The following is a 14,443-nucleotide window of genomic DNA, read 5'->3' as shown; positions in this document are numbered from 1 at the left end:
CACAGGAGAGAAACAAGTTTTCGGAGTGGTTTAAAGGCCTGGAAAAATGCAGCTCCAGCCCCATCTGCAACGAAGGAAGTGCAGGGAACACCTGGATGGCTGTCACTTCCTGGTAACTTAGACCCTCTGTGGTGTCCCTGTCATGCATATTAAAGCTCTGCTGTTTTTTTTAAAAAAATGAACTAGATGTTCCTAGCTATAAAGCCCTAAAACAAGGATAGACTTGTTTCAGGACAGAAGGGACACTGAGAAAGGAGAACCAACCCAGGGAGAAGAGAATATGGTGGCTGTCACAGAGACAAGTACAAAGCCTTTGTTCATTCAACAAGTATTTATTGAAGACCTGCTGTCTGACAGGCCTGTGTTTGTGCTGGGGGGATGCAGAAGCACAGCAGGGCTCTTGCCTTGAGGAACTGTTGATGCCATAGGGTCACACGAGGTAAGCATGTTTGAGGGTTAAATACTGAAAGGACAGGGCAGGAAATACAAAAGGCCAAATGGAAGGCCCCAGAGAACAAGGTGGGTTCAGAGGCTCACAAGACATCACTGAGGGAGGGGTCCAGAGCTGGCAGCAGCGGTGACCTCTCAGCTCTGGCCTGTTTCAGGCCACGCCCTGACTGAAGGTCTTCTTGCAGACCCATTGGTAGCGGGCATCGCAGCTTATGTCGTTCCACTTCTGCTGAATATGAACACAGTCTTCATCCCCGCCATAACTGTACCAGTTGTCTGGCTGGTTCTGTGACCAAAACCTGGAAGAAGAAGGCTTTATTCTGCTAGAGGAAAGAAGGGTCCCTTCCCCCTATCTCCCACTGTGGCATAAGGAGCTGAAGTGACATGGGTCCCTAATTCCCAAGTGGCCCCAGGATGGGAACAAAGCTGGAACCAGAGTCGCCATGAGGGTGGCTCTAATGAGGTTGTCCTTCATTACTGAAGATCAAAGGACAGAAAGGATGTCTGCAGCCATAAGCCCCCACCTCAGAATTCACATTCAGATATCTGGTGATGGGGGCAGCACCCTTGGGACTAGGCTTGTGTAGGGTATAGTTAGGCCCCAAAAAAGCTCAAAAGAGGAAGGTCCATTCATAAGCTGCCTGCCAACCCCAGGACCTGTCTTGTGGAGGGGTCCAGGCAAAGATCATAAATATGCCCATGTACACACACATACACCATACACATCACACATGCACAAACACATCACACATACATCACACACAATCATACATACACACTGTATACACGTCCTAACCATATAGACACTATACACACACATCACATATACCACACACACACCATATACACATCACACACAGTACTGACACTCACCAGGCAGGTACACGCACACAGGACAGGGAGTTTCTAACCAGCCCTGCACAGGACAGTGCCTGGAATGACACCAGACTGTGGCTACTCACTGTTGGCTCCCAGAAAAATTGAATGTTGTCCCATCAGTCCAGCGCCAAGTGCCCTCGCTCTCCCTGTCATTGAGGCCAATCCAGTGGTGGGAGGTACTTGTGAACTGGATCAGATATGCCTGTAAAGAAAAGGCAGTGTTGTTTGTCACTGAGTGAGGAGCTGCTTCTCCCAGCCTTGTAGAAAAGGAGTCCAGGTCATCCTGTCCTGGGCCCATGGCAAGTAGCCCGCTCCTCTGAATTATGTCCCTCCCTGCACCTCCCATGGTTTGTCCAGGATCCAGGGCAGTAGCCAGTTCCCCTCAAGAGAAGTTCAGCTTCTCCCATGCTGACTTGATGAGGAGTGTGTCTTACTGAGACAAGAAGACCTGGCCACAGTTTATTAAGATCTGTTTTACAAAATAGTGTGTCCTTGTCCTCTGACAGACATACAAGAGAACTACAGGGAGAACTACAGGGATGGGAAGTTCTGTAAATTGAATTGTGCCAAACCTACTGTAGTCCTTTGTCAATAACCCTAGGAAGTTCTGGTAAGTACCTTTGGCAGACTGGCCACCCAGAGGCTATAATGCATTTGGTGGTCCTCAAACTGCTATGTGTGTATCTGGCCTTACCAAGAAGCCTGGGCTCCTGCTCGTTGGCCCTTTACAGCCATCAAGTTAACTGATGTTAAAATCAAGATCAACAACCAGAAAGGAGGCTGAGGGGCTAAACAAGGGGATGTGGGGGGAAAAAGTATGTTTCCAACACTTTAAGAGCAGTCATTTGGTGCCACCTCCCTTTGCCCTTCCTCATTGCTGACACCTGTGGGCCTCTGGGTGTCACCCTTATTCACTGAGGACATTGGGGATTACTGTTAGTGCTTCTACCTCCAGTGCAAGATGTTCATTGGAACTCAATAAATATTTGCTCCCTGACAAAAGTGACATGAAAGTTTCTGCCACCCCTGCTCTGAGAGGGGCAAAGCCAAAACATCAAAGTCCCTCATCCCACATCCACCCCATCAGCACCACCCCAAGCCCAAAGTTCTCACCTGCTCCTCTGCAGAGGTCACTGAGGCCAGGTGGGCTCCCAGAGACACACAGGACTGCTCAGCCTCCTGCCAAGTCTTCTTGTCAGAAGAAAAGTAATACAAGTTCCTGCCATAGATCTTCCAGCCTTGCATGTTCAGCTGGAGAATTTCATCTGGAGCAAAGATTGGGAAGAAGAGAAAACCAGGGGCTGGCTCTGAATGTCCGAGAGCTGGCCTTCCTGACCTCTCCAGGGGCTGACCACTGAGAGTCACAAGCCCATGCAATGCTTGATGCCCAGTACCTCAGGGGCAAAGCCTGGGAGGCTGTACCCCCAGCCTATGCCCAATAGGCCAGGAAGCTGCTGCCCAGAACACCTGGCTCCCTCACTCTGGGGACCCTCAGAGCTGTACAGAGTCCTGCCTTCTGGCTCTGCTGTCCTGTTTCCCAACTCATTGCTATCACCTGAAAGTTCTCTGCACCTCAGTTCCTGCCATCTCCCTGGGGCAGATTTCACAGCCACTCCAGTGCATCACTCATTTCCTTAACTTCATCTCCCTCCACTTCAGCCGCCCACACCCAGGACCATACAGGGACCTTGTCATCACCTGGCCTGCTTGACCTCACAGTTTCATTTAGCTCCTCCCCTGAGCACAAACCCCGAGCCTCTCAGCTTTTTCATCCCTCCCTGCCATGACCTTTGCCCCTTAGCATCATCTGCACCGCAGCTGCTTGAAATGGTGCCACAGCAGGCTCCCTTCCTCATCCATGTATTCTTTTGTTCAACATTCATTGTTCAACATTCCTTAATTCTGAGAAGTAGGGATTGTTATACAAAGATCAATAAGACATGATTCATGCCCTCGAGGAACATACAACGTAGTAAATAAGGCAGGTGTTGGAGATGCATTGACTGAAGACAGTATGCATGTCACGACAAAGGCAGGAAAGAGGGCATAGTCTATTTCACCTGGGTGGATGCGAGGCTTTAGGGAGGATGCCCTAGGTGAGAGTTCACTTGAGCTGAGTCTCCAAACACAGAGGAACAGTTTCCACGTGGTCAGGGCCAAGGAGAGCATTCCAGGCAGGGGAAAGAGTCGATGCAAACACGTGAAGGTGTGAAAGAGCACGGCTTGGCATTTGTCGTGGTCCGTACATAAGGGGTAGGAGACCGACTTGGACAGGTGCACCAGCACCACATCGCACTTCCTTTGTGAAGGAGTTTGGGATTTTCCCGCTGTGAGCAACAGGAAGCCCGGAAGGCTGTGGTTCCTTTCTCTCACATCAGATCGAGCCTATTCTGATCTAGAAAAAAACCCTCTCAAGGAGCTTCATTAAATGTTAGCAGAGGGTTTATATAGAAAATATAGACATTTTCATGGAAATACAAGTGGTTATTTTCTCATCTTTCTCTTTCTCAATATTTGCCACATTGTCTATAATTAATATGTAGGTTTTATCATGTAAATATTGATGATACATGTTTTTTCTTTAATCCCTCCCTCTACCCTGCCATCCCCCTCACCTTAGCCTTGGCTCTCCCCTCTTCTCAGACAAGCTCCTTGAGTGACATGTGCACCGTATCTTTCATTCACACCCCACTGACCATGGTCTGGCCTCCAGGCCACATACAACTCTCCACTGAAAGTTCATTCCGTTGACTTACTAACTGGCCAGAGTGAATGGATATTATTGGTTATTTTATCTGGACTCTCTAAGGCATTTGCCAAGACTAGCCACTCCCTTCTTGAAATTTTGTCCTTCCTTGGCTTCCCTAACTATCTCCAGGTTTTCCTCCTGCCTCTAAGACTACCTTCTCCAGTCTCCTTCAAAAACACCTCTTGCCCTCCTCGCCACCTGAAGGCTGACTTCCTGTTTCCACTCTCAGCCTTCTTCTCGTGAAGCATTTTATCTCATTCAAACTCCCCACCTTCGCTCCCTTTACCACAGCCAGAAACAACACACCCCAGGCTCCCACACCTATATCTACAGGCAGAACCTCTCTCCCACACTCTAGATAGCCTGCAGGTGACCTCCCTTCGAATATCCCTACAGCATCTCTGACTCAGCATGTCCAAATCTGGCTGTTCTGCCTGTTTTATTCCCCATCTCAGCAGGAGACCCATCTAGTCAGCCTCCATGGGGCTGAAGGATGGACACTCATTTCCTGAAGGATGAAACCCAAGCTCGGAGGCCTTCCTCACCTGGCCAGCATCTCTCCACGTATGCCTGCCTTTCCAGCACAGTGTCTTTCAAACTACAATTATCAACCCATTAGTGAGTTGTGTCAAGGTGTTTTTTGTTTTTTGAAAATAAATTATAAAATATCAACATGCATTCTGACAGTAAAATTTTGTTTTCTGAAATGTGTGTGTGTGTATGACACACATAATTTTACTGGGTCACAATGTAAAATGAATTTCATGCTGTGCTTTGGAAGCCGCCATTCTGCCCCCTGCCTACCACCCTTCCAGCTTGCTCCTCATCAGCTGCCCTCCTGGTCACTGTCCAGTCACACAGAACTGCTCAAAGTTTCCTGAACCTCATGGCTTCACATCTCCATGCCCGGGAACCTGCTGCTCTCTCATCCTATTGGCTTGGCAAACACCTACTGGTTTTCCACGACTCTGATCAAGGGCCACCTTTTCCACAAAGCATCTTTTGATCTTTTCTCCCCCCCAAACTTTTTCCACCATCCCTTGTACCCTCACCAGAGGACATCGACCCTGAGAAGAATTCTTCTTTCCCTTCCACCCACCCCAGTTCCTAGACCTGCTCCTAACATAACTCTTATAGCCCCTCCTCTCTGCTTCTCTACATGCCTTTCGTGCAAGGCTGCTCTACCAACCTGTAAGCTTCAAGGGTGGGCATTGCACCTTATTCATCTTTATGCCTGACACATAATAGGGCCTCAGAAAATCTTGTCAGCCCTGGCTGGTGTAGCTTAGTGGATTGAGTTCAGTCTTCAAACCAAAGGGTCACTAGTTCGATCCCCAGTCAAGGCATATGCCTGGGTTGTGGGCCAGGTCCCCAGTGAGGGCCACATGAGAGGCAACCACACATTGATGTTTCTCTCCTTCTCTTTCTCCCTCCCTTCCCCTCTCTCTAAAAATACATAAATAAAATCCTTTTTAAAAAATCTCATCAGTTGAATACAGGAATGCTGGGTACTGTGCTAAATGCTTTATACATGTGAACTCATTTGATCCTCCCTATGAAGCGAATACTATTGTCCCCACTTCACAGATGAAAAAAGTGAAGGTAAGCAACATGATCAAAGTTATGCCATTTGTGACCGCAGGAAGTCAGATATAAGACTGTCAGGCCCCACTAGCACCCACTGTCTTTACACACCCTTCGCCACACATAGTTTGTTTCCCCGGGTGTTAGTTTTGTCACTCTGGCCAGGTGATAAACAACCTCAGAGGAGGGACCATGCTGCTTGTGCCACCTCTACCACTGCCTGGGCACATAGAGCCTAGTTGGTTGGGTGCGGGCCCCTTTCCTGCACCTCTGCTCCTTCCCTGAGGGATGCATGGTACAGTAATCAAAAGGCCAAAGGGACAGAAGCCTCCATCCTCCCAAGAGATTGTACCTTCCCCAGGCCAACCCCCTCCCTCCCACTTACTTTGTCGCTGCTCTTGTAAAGCAAAGGCTGCACGGAGGGTCTCCAGGCTACTCTGTACCTCCTGGGCTTTTGTAGCCAGTGATTTAGTGTTCTCTAAATCCTCTTTTAACCTCTGAATCTCAGTATTGGCCTCCTGCAGCTTGCTCTCTAACATCTGGGTCTTGGATTTTAAGGCCACGGCATCTTTCATTCCTTGTTTTAGGATCTGTATCTCTCTGCTATCATTTTTCAAGTGATCGTTTAACACCTCAATGTTGGCATTTAAGGCACTGCTGTTTTCCAGCTCTGTTTTTAATCCTTGGATCTGAGTGTTTGTCTGCTTCAGGCGACTGTCTGCCATTTGGGCCTGGGCAGTGGCCGTTTCCAAATCTCTTTTTAACAGATGAATCTCATTGCCAGCTCTTTCCAGATGACCTCTTAATGACTGGATCTCAGCACTGGTGTTGTCTAAACTGTCTTTTACAAGGGCCTGCGTCTGGGAGTTTAAATCATTTGCTTTTTGCAGGCTTCCCTTTAGCTTCTGAATCTCAGCATCGGTTCCTTTCAAACTATTTCTTAAAACCTGATTCTGGGCCCTTAAATCATTGACACTATCCAGATTGCCTCTTAAAATAAGTATCTGAGCATTAGCATTCTTTAAACTACTGTTTGCCAACTGGGCCTCGGTGTTTGCCATTTGCAATCCTGCCTTCAATGCCTGAATTTCAGTGTTGGTATTTTCTAGGCCTCTGCTCAACATGTGGAGCTCAGAGCTGGTGTTCTCTAAACTGGTTTTTAGGAATCTCTGGGTCTGGGAATTTAAAGCATTTGCCTTTTCCAGATCTCTCTTCTGTTTCTGGATCTCAGCACTGGCCGCCTCCAAGGAACTCTTTAACATCTGGGTCCGGAAACTCAAGGTACTGGCATCCTTTACAGAGCTTTTCACTGACTGGATGTCAGCACTGGTGTTTCTCAGATGACCGCCGAGTGCTTGGATCTGAGAACTGACATTGTCCACTCTGCACATCAACATCTGGATTTCTGCAGTCCAGGTGCTAGAATTCTCTACATGGTCTTTAAACATCTGGATAGTCTCTTGCAGTCCTGCCACCCAGCCAGTGTGGTAGGGATCTGGAGAGAGGAGACAGAGCAGGCAGCCAAAGAGGCCCATTACATAGGGTGACATTAATCATACGAGCCAACCAGAGTGTTCCTAAAATTTCCGAGGGGAAGGTCTACGACACAGTCCTGAGTGCTCCTCAAGCACCTTGCTGCTCACTGCAGCCACTGAGACCCTGAGTATGGGCCACTTAAGAATGTGAGACAAAAAAATGAAATCAATAAAGGACTATCCCACATGAACTGAGGGGCAGAAGGATTAAAATACTTGCCTACTGTAAACTCGCTGCCATCAACAGTCACGCTGCTAAGGCTCCGATTGTTTTGTCATTGTAATTGAACTTGAAAGTAATTGATTACATCATTCAGAGCTGTTGAAATTTGATTCCCTTAAAATTTCACCATTAGAATGACCATTACAAAAAAGAAAACTGACGTGAATAAAGCCCATATTTAGTCCTGTGCTATATTTCTACACCAAGCATAGAGCCTCCTGACTCACCCTTGCTACTTCCTAAAAACCACATAGACCACAAACACAGGAATTTTCTATTACACATTCCATGGGAAAAAGAAACAGAAACAAACAAAAAAAAAGGTGCTGGAAGAGGAAGCACTCTGTTCGATCCACAGGGCTCTAGTGGAGGCCCTCCTGGAGGCCCTAGACCCCAGGGCTAAGTGGCCTTGTAAAGGGCCTGCACGCTCAGTGTTACAAAGGACAAGGGTCTGTACAGAACAGTTGGAGGATATGAAAGACCTGAGTAAAAGGCCTTTGTCACTTGGTCCCTGGAGTTCTTCAAGGAAACTCTGTCACCTCTTTTATATACGGAAACCACCAAACCCACCTGCAACTGCCTCTGGTCTTACTGGCCCCCTTTGCTCTTGAGCTAGGACCTAATCTTGGACATGATCTTTAGCTCCTGATACCAGCCTCCCCTCAGAAAAAGAAAGAAAAATCCAGGTAGGCAGGAACTCTTTCTGGAAGATTCCTGCCCTATTCTTCATGCCCTCCCTGGGTAGGTGTGCGAGGCCTCAGCCCCTGTGCTGAGGTAAGGCCTGGTGGCTTTGAAGGTGCAGGAAGTCTAGTCAAATATTCTGCCTTGTAAAGACACATAGATCAATGGACAAATTAGGGAATGCAGAAGTAGACCCACACATATATGAACAATTGATGTCAATGAAGACAAACAGGCAATTTGTGGAGAAATAATAATCTTTTCAACAAATGGTGCCGAAACAATTGTATATTCACATGCAAGAAAAAATGACTCTCGTGTACAAAATTTAACTTAAAATTAATCATAGACCAAAATGTAAAATCCAAACCTATAAAATTTCCAGAAGGAAACATAGGAGAATGTCTTTGTGACCTAAGGATAGGGACAGATTTCTCAGATATGGGGCAAAAAGCACAATCCATAAAAGAAAAAAGGTTGATAAATTAGACTTTATCAAAATTCACATCTTGTTAAGAGAATAAAAAGATAAGCCATGTACTGAGAGAAAATATTTGCAAATCATATGACTAATAAAGGACAAAAAAAGAGTACATACTACATTATTCCGTTCATGTAAAACTCTAGAAAAGCCAAGTGATCTATGTCCCAGCACGCAGACAGGCGGTTGCCTGGGAATGAAGGGCGAGGGGGGAGGGAAGGAAGACAAGGGTCACAGCAAACTTGGGGGAGGAAGGTGAGCGTGTTCATCATCCTGATTGTGGTGATGTTTTCACGGGTATTAATCCATGTCAAAGTTATTGGCTCGTGCACTTTAACTATGTGTACTTTATTTTGTGTCAATTGTACCTCAATAATTTTCTAAAAAAAATCATGCCCATCTGGGAGGATAGTAAAACTCATTCAAGGGCATGGGAGTGTTAGGAGAGAGGCTCATCCTGGGGCCTGGGCTTCTGCATGCCCCAGCTCCCTCCCACCCACCTGCCCCACTATGGCTACTCACCGTCAGGTTCCACAGGGACCTGCCCAGTAGTGTTGTCTCTGGGGAACTCTTGGGAGTAGGCATAGGACGCCAGCTCAGGTCTTGGTTTCTGTAGAACTGAGACACCCCATTCCTGGGTCAGCACAATCCCTCAGCATTGAGCCTGGGGAATAGGCTGCCCCACCCTGAGTCAGGGTTCCAGAAGGAAGGAGACGGCACTGGGTACCTCTCAGAGTTTCCCTCATGGGCCTCTGCTCTTGGGAGGCTCCCCTTGGTCAGTGGCCTTTATGCAGGAAAAAGGGGGAGTCAGTAGGATTCAGATTACCAAGAGCTTACCCACAAAAAAGAGAGCCATAAAAGAGGTGACAATGGTGATGACCAAAAATGCCACGGTAGCCTGAACAAGCCTTCGCTTCCTGGGGGCAGCAGGAGCCACTGCCGAGGAGTCCAGGCCTGTGGGGAAGATGCCAGTGTTCAGGAGGAGTGTGTGGGCTGGACAGAGTCAGCCCCTTGGGCCCAATCTCCTGACCTGTCCGATGGGGATGAGAACACCTGCCACACTTACCATGGAGAAGGAAAATGAACCCCTTTGAATAGTTCACCAGAGCTCATCAGGGGATACAGTAGCAACACAGAGGCTGGAGAAGGTATACAGGGCACAGAGCCTGGCCCAGGCAAGCAGGGCAACAGAAGTGTGGTTTGAACAAAACAAGAGAGGAGGCAGCTGGGGGGAGGAGAGAAGGAGGGACAGAGGGGGGACCCTGGCCTCTGAGTCCCAGGGCCAGTCGTGCTTAAGTACCCAGACCAAAGCAAGACTCACAGCCCCTTGAGGCTGCTACCTCCTCCACAAACTGACAGGGGTCAGTCCTGGAAACCCCCTCTGCTGCGGTCAGAAGGACCCTGTCAATGTCCTAAGAAGGGCTGTGACTGGGAACCTGGGGGCTGTGGAGCCACACCAGCCTGGAGCCCCCGAGGCCCCATGGAGGCAGCCCAGTGTACAGAGATGGCGTTCAAATCCAGGCCCCTCTGAATTCAAAGTTTACCTCTCTCTTGCCAGGCTGCCATCCCCAAGAAAAGGGTCTAAGGAGATTTCAGGAAGAGACTGGAGGTATGCCCCAGGTTCTTGGTCCTCACCCCACCCACCTTCTGCCCTTGCCTGATCGTTCTGGAAGCTCAGACTGTGGTGAGCCGCACGAGCTCTGGCTTGTGAAGGAGAGGCTGAGACAAATGGTGGAGGGCTGGGAGACAAGCAGGCCAGTCCCTGGTTAAGGATGGGCTGGGCCCCCAGTTTTCTCACCTTGTGGGTACAGGGAGACAGTCTGGTTGTCCGTACAGAAGTAAACCTCGTTGCTTCTCATCTCTGCGTTCTTCACCCTCCAATGCTGCTCCCTGCCTTGGCCCCTGAAGGGTTGTGCTGTGGGCCAGTAGTGGTGGGAGGGAAGCTTGAGGTACCCTGGACTTTTATGCTCTTTAGGAGGTCCTGACCACAGCTAAGCTCTGCCTCTCTCCCCTGCTGACTCTGCAGAAGCACCCCAGTAGGGCCCCTCCCCGAGGGTTCCCAGGCGCCGATCTGCCCAGGCCCTATCCTCTTCCTCTTCCCATCAGCACCAGCCCTCCACCTCCCAATACTTGCACTCCAGCATAGCCCCCAAACACTAGCATCTGCCCCCAAATCGCAAACACTTTCACCAACAACTCAGGAGGAGGTCAGAGGTTCATTCTCAGCTTTGTAGGAAACATTTCTTGTGACCCATGGCTGATCTGATCCTAGCCTCACACCCTCTCGAGGTCTCCTTGCCCACTCAAGACCTCACAACTGGCATGGCAGGGAAGAGTCTACAATAGAATAAAAAATATGCCTGCTGCTTATGGACCTAGACTAGGAAGACAGGGAAGTGAGGTGTCCTGTTGGAGCTGTATGAGCCCCAAGTCCCCATGCCCCTAGGGGAGTAGTCAGCTCAACAGAATCAATATTTCCAGTGACAGAACAAGGCACCTCTCCCAAAGTCAGTTCTGAGGATACTAGCAGATTCTTGTTCCCCGATCTCCCGTTACATCAGATAATTACAATCCTATCAAAATAGATCATGTTTTCTTTAACTCATAAAAATCTAATTATATAATATTTGTCCCCAATCTCACCAGCAACCCATTTACAAGGTATCAGTTACAACCTTGGAAATGGCTTGTTCTACCCACATTGTGTTGTTTTTTCCTATTTTCACTTTCAGTTCCTACATCCTGTTGCCATGGCTTTTTCTCAGATCCTGGAGTCAGCCTGCCATAGGTGCCCTGAGCACTAACTGAGAAGCCTGCAGCCCCATCCAGCGGTGGATCAGCCCCACTGAAAGTGCCACCTCCTGAGGCCAGGCCAGGAGAGCAGCTAACAAGTCCAAAGCCTGTGTCGTGGATGGCCACTGTCAGTTCGGCCAGCAACTAACTGGGTACATAGCTGATCTGCAGGGTGAGGACACCCATTTCATGATGTCATGCTTGATTGTGTGTGTGTGTGTGTGTGTGTGTGTGTGCGCATGTGTGTGTGTGTAGAGTGCAGAGCCACCATCAGTTGGCCAGTTACCTCCTGGCCTGAAAGCAGACCCAAGAGGAAAAGACACAGGAGGAAAGTAAGAGCATCCATTGCTGGAGAAGTCAACAGCTTTGCCTGAGACCCCAGAGCATCTGCCATGCCCTTTTCCCCTCTGCACAGGAGGGGAGCTGCTGGAAGTACCTCTCCAGAGGCCCATTTGAGGCCCAGGGGTGGTGGCAGAAGAGAAAGGGCCTGGTTTGGTTTCTATTTCCCCACGCATGGGAAGAGCTCAGGCCAGGCCCACTCAGAAGCTGCTTCCTCCTAGGTCCTGAGAAGCTGAGGGAGCCTCAGAGATAAACTTTGGGAAACCCTTGCTCAGCTGGAAGGGTAGAGCCTGGGCCAGGAGAGGTGCATAGTCCTCCAGACATGGTGGCCTCAGAGGTGTGATCAGCGGGACTCCTCTATCACCTTCTTCCCTGGCCACACTCTCCCAAACTCCTGGTTCCCAGCTCTTACTTCTCTCACTTTCCAGCAGGAGAGAAATGCCAGGAGGCTGCTACATCCTTGCCAAGGAGTCTCCCTGTTCTCTGGCCAGAAAAATAGTAAATGGACATTTTATACATTAATATCAGAACCACTCATTGGCTGGGACCTCTTATGCGTTGGTTTTTCCTGTGCCTACTAAAGGGTACAGGCCCATGCTCCTGGACGTGCAGACCCCTAGGTTCAGGCACCCCAGAACACTTCTAATCATTCATATCAACCCCTAACAACAGAGGTGGGCAGCTGTCTTCCAGAGAGTGGCTAGATCTAGCAGTTAGTCGTTTAACAGTTCTCCCTGCCTGGAGTCTTGCCTCCCTCAAGTCCTGTTACCACATTGCAGGCATAATGATCTTTTTCAAAAACCAATTAGGTAAGCACACATTACATTACATAGATCTCTCAGCTAAGAAGAAGCATCAACACCCAATAGCAGTGGCACCCACATATTGGTTTCTAATACCATTCTTAAAAAAACAAACAAAAAACAAAACAGGCCTTTTTGGAGAAATATCTCATTCCAGGACTGGGGCAAGAAATCTACAAAATGAGCCTGGAGTATCTTGTACTTTCAAAAAGTAAAGAGGTGCTTTCAAAAATGATAAACGTATGTCAAAGGGATACAGGAGTCAAATGAAATAGCTCCCAGTGGACAAAGCTAGAAGAACTTGATCAATAAAATATATATAGTATTATTGGGAGACATCAGCCAAGATGGAGGCATAGGTAGATTTACTTTGCCTCCTCGCGCAACCAAAAGAAAGACAACAAATTTAAAAACAAAAAATAACCAGAACTGCCAGAAAATTGAACTGTATAGAAGTCTGACAACCAAGGAGTTAAAGAAGACACATTCATCCAGACCAGTAGGAGGGGCGGTGATGGGTAGCCAGGTGGAGAGGACTTGTGGCAAGGCAGCAGCCAGAGGACTGGGGTGGGCGATGTGGCAACTGGTAGACTGGGCAGTCCCACATTTGCATTTGGATAAAATGGGAGAAACAACTGGGGAGTGAAACAGACCTCACAACCCAGGGTTCCAGCACAGAGAAATAAAGCCTCAAAACCTCCGACTGAAAAAACCTGTGGATGTTGTAGCAGTGGGAGAAACTCCCAGCCTCACAGGAGAGTCCGTTGAACAGACCTACAGGTTCCTAGAATGTATACAAACTCACCCACCCGGTAATCAGCCCCAGAAGGGCCCAATTTGCTTGTGGGTATCAGAAGAAGTGACTGAAAACCTTCTGAGAGCTGAACAAGCAGCATTGTTGCTTCTCTGACCCCTCCCCCACATACAGCACCAAAATGCAGTGATGTGGGTTCCCCTGCCCTGGTGAAAGCCTAATGCTCCACCCCTTACTATGTAACAGGTGTGCCAAGACAAAAAAAAAGTATGGCCCAAGTGAGAGAACAGATCAAAGTTTCATAAAAAATACAACTAAATGATGAAGAATAGCCAACCTATCAGATGCAGAGTTCAAAACACTGGTAATCAGGATGCTCACAGAAATGGTTGAGTATGGTAAAAATAGAGGAAAAAGTAAAGGCTATGGAAAGTGAAATAAAGGAAAATGTACAAGGAACCAACAGTGACGGGAAGGAAACTGGGACTCAAATCACCAGTTTACAGCAGAAGGAAGAAATAAACATTCAATTAGAACAGAATGAAGAAACAAAAATTCAAAAATATGAGGAGAGGCTTAGGAACCTCCAGGACATCTTTAAACATTCCAACATCCGAATCATAGGGGTGCCAGAAGGAGAAGAGGAAAAGCAAGAAATTGAAAACTTATTTGAAAACATAATGGAGAACTTCCCTAATCTGGCAAATGAAATAGACTTCCAAGAAGTCCAGGAAGCTCAGAGAGTCCCCAAAAAGTTGGACCCAAGGAAGCACACACCAAGGCACATCATAATTACATTACCCAAGATCAAAGATAAGGAGAGAATCTTAAAAGCATTAAGAGGAAAAGAGAGAGTTACCTACAAAGCAGTTCCCATAAGACTCTCAGCTGATTGTCACAAGAAAACTTCAGACATGAAGGGACTGGCAAAAAGTATTCAAAGTGATGAAAAGCAAGGACCTACATCCAAGATTACTCTATTCAGCAAAGCTATCATTTAGAATGTAAGGGCAGATAAAGTGCTTTTCAGATAAGGTCAAGTTAAAGGAGTTCATCACCAAGCCCTTGTTATATGAAATGTTAAAGAGACTTATCTAAGAAAAAGGAGATAAAAAATAAGAACAGAAAAATGATAACAAACTCACAACTAACAACAAGCAAAGCTAAAAAAA

The 14,443-nt window shown here is 47.7% G+C and overlaps 1 protein-coding gene across 2 annotated transcripts; it reads right to left on the bottom strand.

The window, feature by feature from the left end:
• Positions 1–312: 312 nt before the first annotated feature.
• Positions 313–10,535, bottom strand: CLEC4F (C-type lectin domain family 4 member F). Of its 2 annotated transcripts, none has more exons than XM_036028100.1 (7): positions 10,381–10,535; positions 9,420–9,536; positions 9,105–9,200; positions 6,048–7,157; positions 2,443–2,594; positions 1,413–1,531; positions 313–749 (listed from the first exon to the last, which is right to left on the bottom strand). In XM_036028100.1, exons 1-7 carry the CDS (start codon positions 10,439–10,441, stop codon positions 602–604), a joined length of 1,803 nt encoding a protein of 600 aa, XP_035883993.1. In that variant the 5' UTR covers positions 10,442–10,535; the 3' UTR covers positions 313–601. The 2 variants fall into 2 exon arrangements, with proteins under 2 accessions (XP_035883993.1, XP_035883994.1); XM_036028101.1 differs by lacking the exon at positions 10,381–10,535 and adding an exon at positions 9,649–10,287.
• Between the last annotated feature and the right edge of the window lie 3,908 nt (positions 10,536–14,443).

The sequence above is a fragment of the Phyllostomus discolor genome, chromosome 6, assembly GCF_004126475.2.
Source record: "Phyllostomus discolor isolate MPI-MPIP mPhyDis1 chromosome 6, mPhyDis1.pri.v3, whole genome shotgun sequence".
Taxonomy (NCBI): Eukaryota; Metazoa; Chordata; class Mammalia; order Chiroptera; family Phyllostomidae; genus Phyllostomus; species Phyllostomus discolor.
This window is presented reverse-complemented; position numbering and strand designations above follow the sequence as displayed.

Coding starts and splice junctions, on each gene's coding strand:
- CLEC4F (XM_036028100.1), bottom strand. CDS start 10,441: ATGAGAAGCAACGAGGTTTACTTCTGTACGGACAACCAGACTGTCTCC. Junction 9,201..9,419: donor TATGGCTCTCTTTTTTGTGG/GTAAGCTCTTGG, acceptor GGGGTGTCTCAG/TTCTACAGAAACCAAGACCT. Junction 1,532..2,442: donor TGACCTCTGCAGAGGAGCAG/GTGAGAACTTTG, acceptor TTTTCTTTACAG/GCATATCTGATCCAGTTCAC.